Source organism: Strix aluco, chromosome 5, assembly GCF_031877795.1.
Source record: "Strix aluco isolate bStrAlu1 chromosome 5, bStrAlu1.hap1, whole genome shotgun sequence".
NCBI classification, from domain to species: domain Eukaryota; kingdom Metazoa; phylum Chordata; class Aves; order Strigiformes; family Strigidae; genus Strix; species Strix aluco.
In genome coordinates this window covers 33,089,983-33,105,024 of record NC_133935.1, presented here as the reverse complement: position 1 = coordinate 33,105,024, position 15,042 = coordinate 33,089,983, and the positions used below count along the sequence as shown (strand labels likewise).

Sequence of the window (15,042 nt, the reverse complement as noted above, 5' to 3'; positions counted from 1 at the left end):
CACCCCTTTCCATGGATATGTCCAAGTATTACCTGAGAACAAAAACTGTTGTATTCCTGTTATTTTAATGTCTAGTCTCCCATCTGATAATGGAAAACAAGTATTCGGCAGAGCTGCAGAAGAGTCCATGGCTTCCACGTAAGGCTTTGTGTTTGCTAGGCAATAAATCGCTCTTTTGCTGAGGAAAGCCCCCTTTCTACCATCACAAGGTTTAATGGCATAGACTATATAGAAACTTTGATGAGAACTAGAATCTTCCTGGCAGGATCTGTAGGTCTGGAGCATAGCGATACTCAGAAATACATTGCTTATTATGTGCATCACCAGACAGCTGTAAGAAATTCTCAACGGGAGAACAAGTGGGATTTCCAAATAATTTTATTATGACGCTGAAAAGTAAAAACATATTTGAGGAATACCTCTCCCGAGCTTGCTAGTCATACTAGAACATGCAAGGTTTTAAGATAAAACAAATCCCTTTGACTATAAAGCTCAACAAAGCCTTTCAAGCTTCAAAAGGAGACAGCCTATGTTTCTCAGATCAGGTCAGTCATTCCACTAACTTCCTCCTGCAAGCAGTATTCTGGAACGTCCTCCACTCCCTGTTAGTGAAATCATAGCTTTCAATAACACTAGTGTCACAGATCTTCTCTGGAGTCTAGATGAAAGTAAGCAGTCAAGGCTAAAGACTTCATATGCAATGAGAGGAAAACATCAAGCACTGTGATGAATGCAGTGTGGAAAGTGAAGTGCTGCACAGAATGGCCTGCTACAATCATGCAAAATAATACACATATGCAAATTATGTTTGCTTTGCATAACATGAGTACATTTTTAAAAAGAGAACAAAACCCCTTCTACCTAGTATTTTTGAGGCTAAAAAAGAGCCAAAAAAGGGTCTTTCTCTCTGCTCCAATGAAGCTGGAGAATACAATGCACATGAAGATGTTCATAGCTTCCTGAAACTCAGCAGTGCCTTGGTGGCACACCTCCATCTGGAAATACCAGCCATCAGCCTGTCAAAGTAGGTGGTGACAGACTGAAGAAACACTTGCACTCTTTGCAGGCAGCTCTTGCTCATGAAGGAAGTGTCGCTGCTGCTCGTACCCTGCCTTCCTTGCGTTGTCCCCTGTCTCGAGGACAACTCTTCCTCACCAGTCCACAGCTGCTCCCTGCAACCAGGACTGGTGTCCTGCGAAGCAGGCATGGCCGCAGAACCAGCCACCTCTGCTCAGAGGGCAGCCGGGCGGCCAGGGCAGCGGCTGCTGTTCTGCGGGAGCAGGCTCTTCCCGGAGCAATGCTGTCAAACCCTGATCTTCCCAGCTGATCCCGCAGCGCTTCAGACAGGGCGTGTGTTGATGCCACTGTGACAGGATGCGTTCATACCGTCGCCCTTGCAGCCTCGAAGCAGTCAGTCTCCCCCGCAACCGAACTCTCGTTTAGGATTTAGGGGTGTTTTTTTTCTGGTGACTGACCTACAGCTGCTGAATTCAAGAGGCCTCAGAGCACCTTCCTCTAAGCAGGCCCGCGGCCCCGGCAGCCATCCCACGCCGCCCCGAGAGTACGAGCGTTGCACAGCCCCATCGACACCCGCTGCGGGCGGCGGGGGCAGCCCCGGTCCCGCCGAAGGCTCCCGCCGCCCCGTCAGCACGAAGCAGCCTGGGCCGGGGCTGCCCCTTCCGCCCCTGCCGCCTCAGCGGGGCCGCGCCGCGCCTCAGGGGAGAGGCGGAGGGGGGGGGGATATCCCCGCCGAGGCCGCTCCCCTGGCGCCCACGGCCGTCCTCGGGCAGCCGCGAGGTGGAGAGAGAGGGGGGCGGGCAGGCGGCGCGGCCGCCATTGCCCCGCGCCGCTGTGCCGGCGGGTGGGGGCGCCCCGGCGGGTGGCGGTCGGCCCGGCGGGCCGCGGGCCCTTTAAGGCGCCGACGGCGGGCAGCGTGCACATCGCCAAGGCAACTGGGGGCGGGCGCCGGCGGCCGCGGCGTGTAGGCGCCGGCGGCCGCGCTGACGTCGGGGGAAGCTGAGCAATAACAACAGCGACGCGGGGCGGCGCGCCGGCGTCGGCGGCCGCGGTGCGCCTGCGCGGCCTGCGGGCCTGCTTCTATTTATGTGGGGGGGCGCCAAGATGGCGGGGGTGGAGGCGGCGAGGAGAACGTAGGGGGCAGCTCCGACCGGGCGGCGGAGGGGGGGGGAGGGGAGAGGGAGGAGGAGGAGGAGCCGGTGGGAGGGAGCGCAGAGAGCGGTGTCACCGAACGCGTGAGGCGGGGGCCGGCGGACGGCGGGCGGGCGGGGGGTGGGTGGGGGGGGGCGGCGGAGGATGGCGGAGCCGCGCCGGGTGCCGTTCATTAGCCTGTCACCCGTGAGGCGCCGCGAGGGCGAGAGCCCGGCGCTGGAGCGGGAGGCGGGGGGCCGCGAGCCGGAGCCGCCACCGGCGGGCCGCGAGGCGCCGCTGTTGGCGCCGCCGGAGCCGCCGCACGAGCTCTCCCGGCCGGAGCCGCCGCCGCCGCCGCCCCGCGAGAGCACCGCCCGCCTGGAGCCGCCCCGCGAGCCCGGCCGGCCCGAGCAGCCGCCGCAGCGGGAGCCCCCCCGGCCCGAGCCGCCGCCGCTGCCGCCGCCGCAGCTACCGCCGCCGCCGCGCCAGAGCAGCCGGCAGGAGCCGCCGCCGCCGCAGGAGGCGCTCCCGCTCCGCCAGACGGTCCGCCTGGAGGTGGTGCTGAAGGACCCCACCGAGGAGGGCTGCGTGGAGTTCAGCTACCCGGAGCTGCTGCTGTGCGGGGACTCGCGGGTACGGGACCTCCCCTTCCCCCTCCCCCTCCCCTCCCGCCGGCCGGGCCCCGCCGCGCTTCTTCCTCCTCCTCCTCCTCCCCCGCCCCTTCCCCCCCCCTCCCTGCGGCGGGCAGTCCCCGGCCTCGCCGATAACGTTATCGAGTGGCCCCGTGCTGCTCGGGGGTGGTCCCGGCCCGGCGGGGCGGCGCCCTGGAGGGAAGTCCGGCGGCGTCGCCGTCGCTCCGGGCTCCTCCTGGTGCTGAGGCTGCGCTTGTGCTCACGGGGGGAAGGGGAGGCTTCGCACTTGTCCCTGAGCCGGCCGAGGGCTCCCGGGTGGTTTTTCCGGGAGCTCCTGGCATTTGCTGCGAGCAGGGGCGGGGGAGCGCCAGTGCCTTGTGCCCTGCTTACCCCAGCTGCCCTCCCTCCCGTTTGCCTGCCCGGGCAGCGGTAGTGTCGCATCCTCCCTTCCTGAGAGCTTTTTCCGGCAGCTGAACGAAACTGTTACCGTGCCGGTCTGTTTTCCGGATTGTCTGTAGGCTGTGTGCAGGTAAATCGAAGAGTTATTGGCCCGGCTCTGCTACAAGCCTTGAGAAGCAGTGAAGTGAGCGTTAGCAGACTCATTAGAGATGAGTTTCAGCAGCCTTGGCGGGGCAGGGATGAATGAGAGTTAATGTTGTGGAAACTATAACCTCACCTGTAACTGTTAAGAACTTAAAGAAAAAAAAAAAGCACTTTCCCTTTTCCTGTTCCTCCCAACCAGAAAATATTTGGTACTCCAACTGCTTTGGTTTTTGAGGAGAAAAAGTTCTCTGCATAAGCTTAAGAAGCAAGCAGCGTTAGCCAATCAACAGGACCCACTGTTCAAGTAGGAAGGAGAGACGCATGTCCTTAAGCTGATCACATTTAAGCCACTCAGTGAGTTGAGGATACCAGTGAAGTTGCACTTGATTTAAATAGTTGTGGTTCCTCTTAATTCTGATATACAGACAATTGTAGAGGAGGTTTATTTCTTGTTGGTAAGGGCAGGGGGCAAGGAAGTAACTACTGCAGAGGAGGCTGTGGTAGTTGTGGTGATAAAAGCGAATCTCAAGTACCAGTACTGATATTGCCATTGGATTTTTCATCCAGCACAAACTCGAGAATGGTTAAAACTGGTTTTACAAACCAAAATGTTTCTAGGTGATGATGATGCTGTAACTATATTTGGCAGCCTGCTCACTTTCTGTTCTGTAGTAGGAGGGATGTATACACTGGGTTGTGTTCAAATGTGGAAGACAGAAAAATCAATGACCAACTGTAATCCCTCTGAGATTTTCTCATGCAAGTTAAAAGGTTCCTTCTGTTCATCCTGTCCTACAACTGTTGTGGACAAACAGTGCCAGTTAATGACTCCTCTGAGTTGGTGTAGCATAAGCACGCTGCTCTGTGAAATGCCATCTTTCTGAGCAGTTCGTGTATGAAAGTGAAAACTGTGTTAGTAGTGTTTTAGAAGTGGCTTAAGTATGTGGAGGTTGACTTTTCCCTTTGGCAGTTCCCAGTTCCATAACTGCCTTTTTTTCTGTAGGCTGGTAGTATGTTAATTGCATAATTGGGGGAAAATGGCTTTTTATGTAGTTCTGATGCAAATTCCATGTCTTCTGGGGGGTAGCAGTGATTTAGGGGATTTTTGGTACAGTTGGGATCAGAGACTTTTTAAGGTAGAAATAGTGGTAGAAATACTTTAGAAGAAATTGTGTATGTTTTTCAGCTCTCTGTAGAGGCCATGATGGATTCTTGGATCCATCCATGGATGGATCATAATGGCCTGTCTATTACTGGACTGTGTAGAACAATCAGCTGATTATAAAGTGTCATAAATTGTCATCCTTTTAAAGTGATTCTGGACTCTTATTCTTGTTTAAAAACTGATGTGTACTTGGCCCTGGCCCTGTCAGTTTAACTTCTTGCTTGCTATATGGTAGAAGCTGGAAAAGCTACTCTGATATGGGAGGGAGAATTTAAAATCTTGTATGAATTGACATGAAGAGAGGGGAAACACGTGTTATCCAGCAACAAAATTAGCGCATGCTGGTTCCTTCACAGTTAAAGCAAATACAAGAGGAGAATTTGCTCTGCACAGTGCAGGAGGCTTAGGAAGACAGAAGTCTGACTTTTACCCTGGTATGTAACCTGTTCCAAGTCCTACAATAAAAAAAAGTGAAAGGAAAACTGATCCTGCTTGTGGAGTAGAATAGCTATGGTGATTTATATCAGTTAACGCAACAGAGAAAACTACCTTGTTAAAATGAAGCTTGACCAAGAAGCGCCTTGCCCTCTACCACTTTTCTGGAGATTCTGAGATTTGCTTTAAGTAGGTAGTATCTAGTTAGCAGTTGATGCTGTGGTTTTAAGTGGAGTTTTAGAATTCCAAATTTGTTGTTTTAGTAATGATTCAGTTTTAAATGAACAGTTCACATGAACTTAGCTATGCAAACTGTTTTTGTAGGGTGAAGATTGATTGGGTTTTCTGAAAGCTGTTGTTGACTCCTTATCCCTTATAAGAAGTAGCTCGACTTCCTTATAACTCTTCCCATTAAAATTCAACATTACAAAATTAGGAGCTTGTCCTGTAGCGTTGCTTGGAACTGGAGCAACCAAAAAAGGTTCTCCAGTGGCAGACTGTTCTGAGGAAGGCAAGGACTGGTGCCCAGGAATAACTTCAAACATTGCTTTAATAGGTCTCTTAATGAAACGGTAGAGAATCCCAGAATGTATTTGACAGGATGAGTGCAACTTCTTTTTTTTTTTTTTTTTTATTCCAAATTTGGGTTCCTAGCCTGAATCAGAAGCTAGTGGAAATATTAGAAACTTGTGCTGTCCTTGTCCTGCTCTTTTTGCCTTGATAAAGAACATCCTTTGATAGGGTTGTTGGTAGAGTTCATCTTTTGGAAGGAATTATTTATATAAGGTTTTTGGATGGGACTAATAAGAGTGTGGTTGAAGAGTTTATTTGCCTCTTAAAAACTGGCAGAAGTGAAAGCGCACTCCCTTTTCTGTTGGTGTAATTGAAGCTTGGTGCATAAAACTGAACTCAGAGCAGATGAGCCAGAAGCCCAAGCTGGCTTCTGTCAAGCAGGCTGTAAAGGTGCTGAAGTAATAATGTCTTAAAGTTACTGCAAAATCTAAGAGTTGTCTATGAGAGCCCTTGGAAACCATCAACACTAAAACTTGCTTGAATTCAAGATTTCAATAGTGCTTAACTGATCAAAGTGATAGTGAGCTACAGCTTTGAGGATTTGGTGAAGAGAGGCAAGTTAACACTTCAGTACTAAATTTTCCTTGACCTCTGGCTTCAACCTTGTCTCGTTTCACAGTTTAAAAAACTCACATTCGCCTAGCAGATGATGTGGAATAGGTTTTTGCAGCTAAAAATGGAGAAAATGGTGTTGCATGAACTGAACAGTATTTTATATTTAATTATGCATGCAGGAAATATGTATGTAACTTAAACTTATGTTTTAGGATTAACTATAACCTCTATTAATTTTTTCTCTAAATACTCAGTTTAGAAAATGTAAGATAATTATGTGGTGTTTGCAGTTTTGCTCAGCTTACCTTCCTCATTATACTGGTCTTGATACTATTGAGCTAGTCTGTTGTTATTTGGTCACCATTTAGTCAATATATTGGCTTTTCATACTGTGGAGGCAGAATCTTGCTTTTCTGAATTTAGTGTTGTGCTTTTGTTCTGTCTTAGTCTACCATAAGTCTTCATTTATTCATTGATGAGTGGTCCATGTGCAGTGAAGTTAGTTGCCATCCATAAAGTTCCATAAAATGGAACCCCATTCTACCATATTTTAGCATCCTAGTACCTTCCCCCGCTTCCAACAATTACTGTATTTTGTGTGAACTCTAATTTGAAGAAGTTAGCCCTGTTTTTCTGTCATACCTTATTTTCAAAAGAAAAGCACTTAATTGATTCTGTGTCAGTGAAAACCTCTTTCTCAAAAAAAACAAAAGGGGGGGGGGGGTACTTCCTGCTTATTTGTACAGCTGGGATATATAATCTCTGTTGTCCTCATGGCTGCCATAGTGGCAATTTTGTAGAATTCATGCTATGATTACTGAAATTATCTGAAGAAAAAAGTAACAGTACAGGAGTTAAAGGAGTTACATTAGTTATGGTTGTAACTTACTGAGGTTTTTGACTGGCTGCTTCCCTGCTGATTAGCATAGCAGGTACATCTTGTATCTAGATGTATTGTATCTGGAAGGATCACAGCACAAATAAGAGGCACCAGTGGAAGCAGGAATGAAAGGAGTTGTATTTAGAGAGAGTTCTTTCTCTTCAAACCTCAGATAGCCATAGTTCTCTCTTATGCTTATACTTTCAGTTGAGGTTGTAGTGGAATGCTTGGGAAAATATAAATCTGAGTCTTTCTGTTTGTGTTCTCATTAACTTTTCTGTTTGTGTTCTCATTAGAGGAAAAGTAACAATGATAATTGAACAGGTCAAACTAATTTTTAGAGAATAAAGTACTTGGACTCAGCATAAATTCCGAGTACTTAGTCATCAAAGCATTGTTTATCAACATTTAATAGGTTTTTATTAGATGCACTCTGTATGTTTCTTACGGAATGAATATTTAACTTCTGCATTTTTCAGAAGAAATCGGTTCACTCAGAAGATCCATTTAATGATGAACAACGTGAGCGGCATGAAGTAGAAATGCTAGCCAAGAAGTTCGAGGCAAAATACGTGAGTTACTGTACCTGTATTAAAATAACAAATATTTAATAGTGATGCTGTAGAGATGTTAACATCAGGGTTTTTTCCTGAATAGGGTTGCTAATGTGTTGTCAAATGACTTCTGTACACTTCAGAGCTGACTGTCTCATTATTTCATTTAAGCTGCTTGAAGCTGCTACAGGCTTATTAGACAAGTGTGCTAAATAGATTTGTCTAAAGGATGATATAGCATGTGAAGCTATTCTTGGAAAAGCTTCCTATATAAATACAACTGAGTAATAGATGCAGGTCAATATTCATGATAAATACTGTGCCAGAGGAAAGATTTTTATGTAATGCTGTGGTGCACTATTGAACAGCTTTTCTGTTTGGGCTAAATACTGATGAATCTTCATGAATTTCTGACTGGTTTGGAATGCTTCCATAGGAAGTTATTGTTGAATAATAAGTCATTGCTTGATGAGTTTATCTTGTAGCTGCCAGCTGCCTAAAGTTACTCTGCTGACTCCTGGAAGTGTAGCATGAATGACTTGAACAACACTAGGTAGTAACATAAAAAGGCTTTCACTAATAAATGAAGGTAGAAATTGGAAAATGTTGACTAAAACCACACCCAAACAGGTCTCTAAGAATTCATATGGGTAGGGTTGGATGATTAATTCTGAGCTGGCTATCAAAACCCATCATCATGCTTAGGCATGTTGATATTCTGGATTACAAATGGAGCACCTCAATAATAAAGAAGGGAAATGAGCAGTCATTTGTATCTTTTGCTATTAATATACATATTAAAATCTTTCTTGTCTGACTTGGGGTTTTTTTTACTGGCAAAGGCAGATTTTTCTGAGTACCCAGTCTACGCATTCTGTAGAACTAATTGCTATTTCAGGGCATGTTTGCTGTGATACATAACAAAAGAAACCCTTAAACTGAACAGAATCATTTTCATCTTTTGGAGGGATTGGTGGAACCAGTGAATTGAGAAGGCAGTTCCAGAATACTGTTTGCTTTTCATTTGAATGATAAATTATTTTTTGACCATGAGAGAAAAATGTTTCAACTGTACTTTTCTAGAAAACTCATTTCCATAACACAAGTTAAGGATTTTATAATGTCCCAGAACAAGTTGCTCAACTGCAGCAGATGAAAGTCAGAGTAGAGCATGTAAAGCAATATATGTAGGAGGGAGTGGTAGTGGAAGCAATCTAATTTTACATACACATTTAAGCATACATCAAAGCTAAACATGTACATTTATGGACAAAACATGGTGTTATTAGACTTTCAAAAACTTGAGTTCAGTGCTCAGTAGCCATAAAAAGGGGCAAATAGATACTTTTAACTGTTAGAAAGCAGTAAGTAACAAAAACTATAATTTTACAACAATGCCACACTTGTATCTTGATTACTATTTGCACTTCTGATTTCTTGCCTTTCTCTCATTCTCTGTCATAGCTTATGTCCTTCAGCCTACAAAATTCCTGGAAGGGGAATGTCTTCTGTATAAAGAATAACTTACTAGGTTAGGGCCGCTAGCATGGAGAGCAGCAAGGGATTAATAGTTCTTGTGTTAGATACTCCCTGTCCTTTCTCTCTTCTAGTGAGAACAATCAGTCTCTACTTACCATCCATGCTCAGAGGAATTGCATCTCTGTACAGTGACCCAGTACAATTGCTTGTGTTCTGACAACATCCAGCCATCTTCTGATTCTTGTAGTGAGATGTTTGCTCCTTAGCTTAAACTAGAACAGGGACCCCATGAAGTAGATACCCATTCTCTTCTCTTTAACAGTGGTTTGTAACAGTGTAAAAGTAATCACTGGTGGTATGAAAAAGTAGTAGAGGGTTTTTTCAGGTTTGCAGGAAGTATTAGATATTACTTATCTATATCCATTTAAAATGGAGTTGAACAATCTGTTTAATCATAGCATGTGTGGCAGTACTTCTCAAAAAATTGGTGCATGAAGAACAGTCTTCATTGAAGACTTTCTCCTTTTCAGATGAATTCCTGTAGTCATAATCAAATCAGTACAATACTGGATATATCTTGCAGATACTAAGAAAAAGCCTATGAATAAATACATTTTCATAAAACAAGATGCATAAAGTTAACGTACCATTTGTTTACTTGATTATTCAGAAATTTTTTGCAATTGCTGTACATTTTAAACACCAGCATAAAAATCTGTTCCAAATGGTTCCCACTTTCATTCTTTTGATTACTGTTATTCTCTAGATGAAATCAAACACTGTGTTGTAAAAACATAATATTAAATCTTGGATGATACTGTACATAACGTAAGAATTTTTACTGGAACAAAACAAAGGTCCATCTAATGGATGGTAGCCTAGTCGTCTGACACTAGTGGAATCTCACTCATACTTGAAAGTATAACATAGTAAGCGTTCATTGATATTACTTCACTGTGCCTGTCTAGCAATTTGGCTTAATTTCTCCCAAAGCCAAAGGCTGTGTGTTTAACTACCCTTTGTGTAGCTTTCTGCCATAAATTTGCCAGATCATTTTGAGTTCACTGAATTTCACATTGTGTTCATGGCACCGAGTACCATGATGATTATGTTGTATGAAAACATACCTTGTGTTTAAACCTGATGAGTTCACTTGGTGCTCTGTAGTTTCTGTATTGTAAAAAACAGAAAAATATTTCCTGTTCTTCTGCATGCTGCATGTGATTCTGATGCTATCATCTAAATTCAGCCTTTTTGCTCCTCAGGTGAAGTGTCTTAACATTCTGTTATTGCACAGAAGCAGTGTTTTTTACCTTTAAACATCCTTGTTGGCTTACCATTCCCTCTTTTTGTTCTAATTTCTTTCTTTAAATGAAAGGATATTAATGGTAGGGTGCCCTAATTTATCGGTGACATAATGATGACTTCTGGTTTTGTTCTCTGTTCCTTTTTTCATAAGTCCCAATTCTTTTCCTTTTTGACAACTCTTGGTTGTTGAGCAAATGTCATAGAACTGTGTGTAACAACTCCAGTGCTTCCTGAGCAGCATAACAAATTGGGAGCACCCTGTATTTTTTTCTCGTTTTGGTTGCACTTCCTTTATGTGGATTACCTTGCTTTTATTGATAGTGAATTCAACTGATGATTTATCATACAAAGTTCAGAGTAACTGTGAGGTCTTCCAGTGATTCTTCAGTTGTCTTTTTATTTACTATCCTGAGTAATTTGTCATATCACACCCCACCCCACCACACTGTTAGCCCTCTCTGTTGCTTCTAGAGACAAATGAATACACATTCCTTGGTGATTTCACTGCTCACTTTCTCTGCCAGAATTAAATATTTATTCCTATCCTTTCTTTCCTAGCCTTAAACTAGACATTAATTTGAGTAGACCTTCCCTCTTATCCCATGATAGTTTCTTGTCTTTAAAGATCTTTGGACCTTTTTTAAAGCATTTGAAGTATTGCTTCTTTCTACCAAAATTCTTTCCTGCTCTGGAATGTGTATTCTTGTGCCTGTTGGTTCTGTTCTATATCACTTCTATTAACTTGCCCAATACAGAGGTCAGGTTTACTGGTTTATAGACTCTGCTGTGGCCCTTGAAAAATTCTTCAAAAATTGGCATTGTATTTGCCACCTAGTCCTGTTGGGCAAAGGTTGTTTAAACCTTAGGTTACATGCCACAGTTAATTTGTGGAACTCATATTTGAGTTTTCTGAATACTTGCATGAGTACTATTTGCAGCCTCAGGAACTAGACATCTTAATTGTTGTAGTATCATGACTGCTTATGTTCTGGGACAAAGGTTGGAGGAACTCTATTGGGAAAGGTGAAAAGCTTCAGTAAACACTGATGCAGATAATCCCTTCCATTCTTCTGCTGTGTCCTTGCATCCTCAAGGAAGATCTCGGTCATGCAGAAACCAGGTGGCTAGTGAATACCTTTCAGGGATGATTCTGGTGAGGCTATAGTAAAGCATGTTTGACAGAACTCATTCCTGTGTGAAAGTTTTCATTAGTCATCAAACCATCTTCAGGGAAGCACCCAAGAAAGCAAAACTGTTAATTCCTTGACTGACCATCATCCCTCCAATGCCTTATGTTTTGTGGACTTTAGTACATTGGTTCCCCATTTCCCAAATGATATGATGCTTGCTTTGTTTTCAGGGTGGAAAGCCCCACAAACATCGGAAGGATCGCCTGCAGGATCTAATTGATATAGGTTATGGTTATGATGAAACAGACCCTTTCATTGATAATTCTGAAGCGGTAAGTCTCACCAAAGCAGCAAGAAGAAATAAGACAATACCTTTTTTTTTTGTTGAAGAGGAAAGGTAAGGGAAAATACTTTGTGCCCGTGTATAACTGGTATGGAGCTAAAGGGCATACTATGTTGGGAATCCCATGAATGATTGTATTTGTAATCTCATTCAGATATCATTATGCACTGCAAGAATTAAGAAAACTATTGCTATATCACATAATTTTCCAGCTTTAGAAATGAAATTATTTTTATTTGCGCCCTTCACTTACTGTAGACTGAAATTACACCAGCTCTGTTTAGTTTCTTGTACTAGCTATCTGGATTACTAGTAGATTACTGGTGTTAAATTTCCTGCATTAGATCAGGAAGGTATTCTGCTCTTAAAACCCAGTAAGAATAGGATGGTTATTCTAAACATTCACCAAATGTGCCTGAAAAATTGGAGATAAAACAGTTTGGTTAAACAGTAGGATATTACAGCTTATTTTGACTGAATATTTTTCAGAAATGAAAACACATCTTGAAGTAAAAGAAAAAGGTATTAGGTGCAGGCAACATCAGGAAGTTTATAAGAGGCATTTGAAGATATTTTAGAGGGGATATATGAAATTATAAAAATGAAGAAGTGAGTGGGTGATAAAAAAAGCTTGGAGAGCTCCTATAATTCTCCTTTATTAGATGTCAGCAATAAGTAGGTGTCCCGTTTAGTCAAGTAAAAATGAACAAAAACACCCAACAAAAAACACCTGACACTTTAGCCAGCCTTCAGTTTCTTCCACTGCTGAGTGACACTGGGCAAAGCAGCAATGATCTGCTACTCTGAAGAGGAGAGAGGTAAAAGTCTGAGTGGGAGAAGAAAGATGATGAAAAGGAGTTGTGAGAAAAGAGTAAGAAAAACACAGAAGTGCATTGCTTAGCATACATTATGTCAAGCCTCCTTTTGAATGTGGTAGTAGATCTGGGAAATTATAAAACTTTGTAAAGAGTTTCTGTGAACAGTGAGCTGTGAGGTTTCTAGCATATAGATGTTGCAATGAATATTAAGAACTGTATGAGGTGCACAGAAGGTGTACTGCAGAGCTGACACCTTGAGCGAAAGAAGTTCAGCTGTTGACCACAGTGGATAGCAGGCTGAGCTCAACTGTGTGTTGTTAGTTTTTGAAGTAGGTCTGAAAGCACGTGAACAAGTTGCGTGAAAAGTGAGTTTGCTGTAAATGCTTATTGTAGCTTGTATCAATTTGTCCTTTTTCTTGGTCTAGATTAAAATTTCAGTTGAACTTGCCAATATTAAACTGTCCTATCATTATCCCTCTACTTTTGGTTGTGCTGCTGGAACAATATTGAGGCCTAAGCCTTGGTATGCCCTTTCCAAAGGTCAGTAAGAACGTGCTTCACTCCTGCCGAAAAACCACTTGAGCCTATAGGCTTACCTAGTTTCTCACTGTTGTTTAAGCTAACCATCCTCGGTTTTGAAATTTTACAGACCCAAGTTGTATCTTGTTTTTTCTGGACTTATTGTGACCTATTACAGATCAGATACGTGCTTTGGATAACTTTCAGTACTCCATAGTACGGGTCTCTGTCAAAGATGTATGTGAGTCTAGCAGGGTTGAACACTCACTGGTGTGTTAGTACTTCTCATACTGTGCCTTCTTCCAGTGCTGTTCTTGTTACCAGCAGCAGATCTGTTAAGTTTGCAGGAGCATTTACTTCTGATATCTCTTGCCAGACTCCTTGCAAGAACATACAAAAGGCAGTTGTTAGAGGACCAGATGGTTGCATCATGTGGTAGCTGTGGAAGCTACTGGGGAGAATGGTGTATTCTCTAAAGATTGCTCTCCTGAGCAAATCATTATGCCTTGTGTCTGTTACAAATACAGACTAGTGAGAGGCCATCTCTGTTTTGCTTTTATCCTCGTTTCTGTATAGAAAAGAAAAAAAAAAATGCACTGTGTGCCAGCTGCAGTCTAAGTTACTGTTGCAGAGCTTAAGGGTCCTGTAATGTAGGAGTTAAGTTCAACAAAATCTCTCATTCCATCTCAGATGCAAATGGGAAGTGTTCAGAAAGAAAATCTATGTGTCTGACTTGCCCATCTTCTGTGTGGCCAGCTATTAAATCACCATGTACCCTGAGAAATGTCAGAACCAGGCCCAGCCTGGACTGACTTTCTTTTGGAATATACACTTTCTTACACAGAAAGGTATAATATCCTGGACACAAACACTTGAAAAATGAGTATGAGTGCCTCTTGAATTGCTCCAGGATTGGTGTCCTGTTGTCTTCCTCTGTATCCCAGAAAAAAATAATTGAAAGCTTTCTTACAATTTTAGTCCATTTTCTTGTCACAGGTGTGAAAGAAATACTGAGCTCTTTGGCACTGAAACAGATTTGTTCCATAGCTTTAGAGATATTTTCCTTCTAAAAACATATTTTGAGGTAATGCAATCAAATATTATTCAAGAAATCAAACAAATAAAACACTATGCCTGTTTTTAGCAGATATTGTAATTGAGTTAAGGAATCATGCTTCCTTTGGATCCGTTTCCAACTAAGCAATTTTGTACATATAACATAGGTGCATATATAACAAATAGCATATGTAACATTGTATTTGGGTCCTTCAAAGATCAAGGAAGGCAGTTGTTCTGCTTGTTTCCTTGAGGGCAGATATCAGGGTCAAGAGCAGGGAATCTGCTAATGGTGTAATTCTCAGGTAATGGATTTTAATGGGGCCGGAGTACAGACAGGTACAGAATATGTGTTTCTGGAGGAAAGTGCTGATAGAAGGGACCTTCTCCTAAGCAAAGAGATTTTTTTTTTCTGTCAGACTCCTCAAAGGGCACTGGTACTTGCCCTCATGAAGCAGTGTTAATTTGGGGCTGCTTAGTAGGTTAGATTGCCATTGTTTACCTTCTGTGAAAATGAAAACCATGCATGAGATTCTTAGATTTGCTTTTCATTGTTTACTCTGGAAAGAATTAGTACTTTCCTACAGCATAGTAAAGACTTCAGCAGCACGACTGCGTGAAGACCATCAAAGACCTTGTGGCTGCTGAAACACAGAAAAGTAAGGGCTCCTGAAGAGCAATTCAGTGAACTCAGACGTGAAGCCAACGAGAGGAAAATATTGCAGAAAGGTTCTTGGGTACTTTTTATCCCAAGTGACACTGTCAGTTCCTACCTCCCATCTTCCTTCAGACTTGTCTCCTGTTACAAGTACCTAGTTAAAGGTTGCTGTTTGCTTTGCATGTATCTGGTGTATATGCTGTTCACTTTTTAACCTTGCTGTCCTTAGAAAATTTTTAGCTGGTC

The 15,042-nt window shown here is 43.3% G+C and overlaps 1 protein-coding gene across 1 annotated transcript in view; it reads left to right on the top strand.

Annotated features, from left to right (window-relative positions):
- The first annotated feature begins 2,295 nt into the window (after positions 1-2,295).
- The window catches only part of UBN2 (ubinuclein 2), a 55,123-nt gene continuing 42,376 nt past the window's right edge, over positions 2,296-15,042 (top strand). Inside the window, exons 1-3 of the mRNA XM_074826833.1 lie at positions 2,296-2,781; positions 7,411-7,503; positions 11,633-11,734. Of these exons, the coding sequence (XP_074682934.1) occupies positions 2,314-2,781; positions 7,411-7,503; positions 11,633-11,734 (663 nt within the window). The 5' untranslated portion in view covers positions 2,296-2,313. The remainder of the gene's footprint in view (positions 2,782-7,410; positions 7,504-11,632; positions 11,735-15,042) is intronic.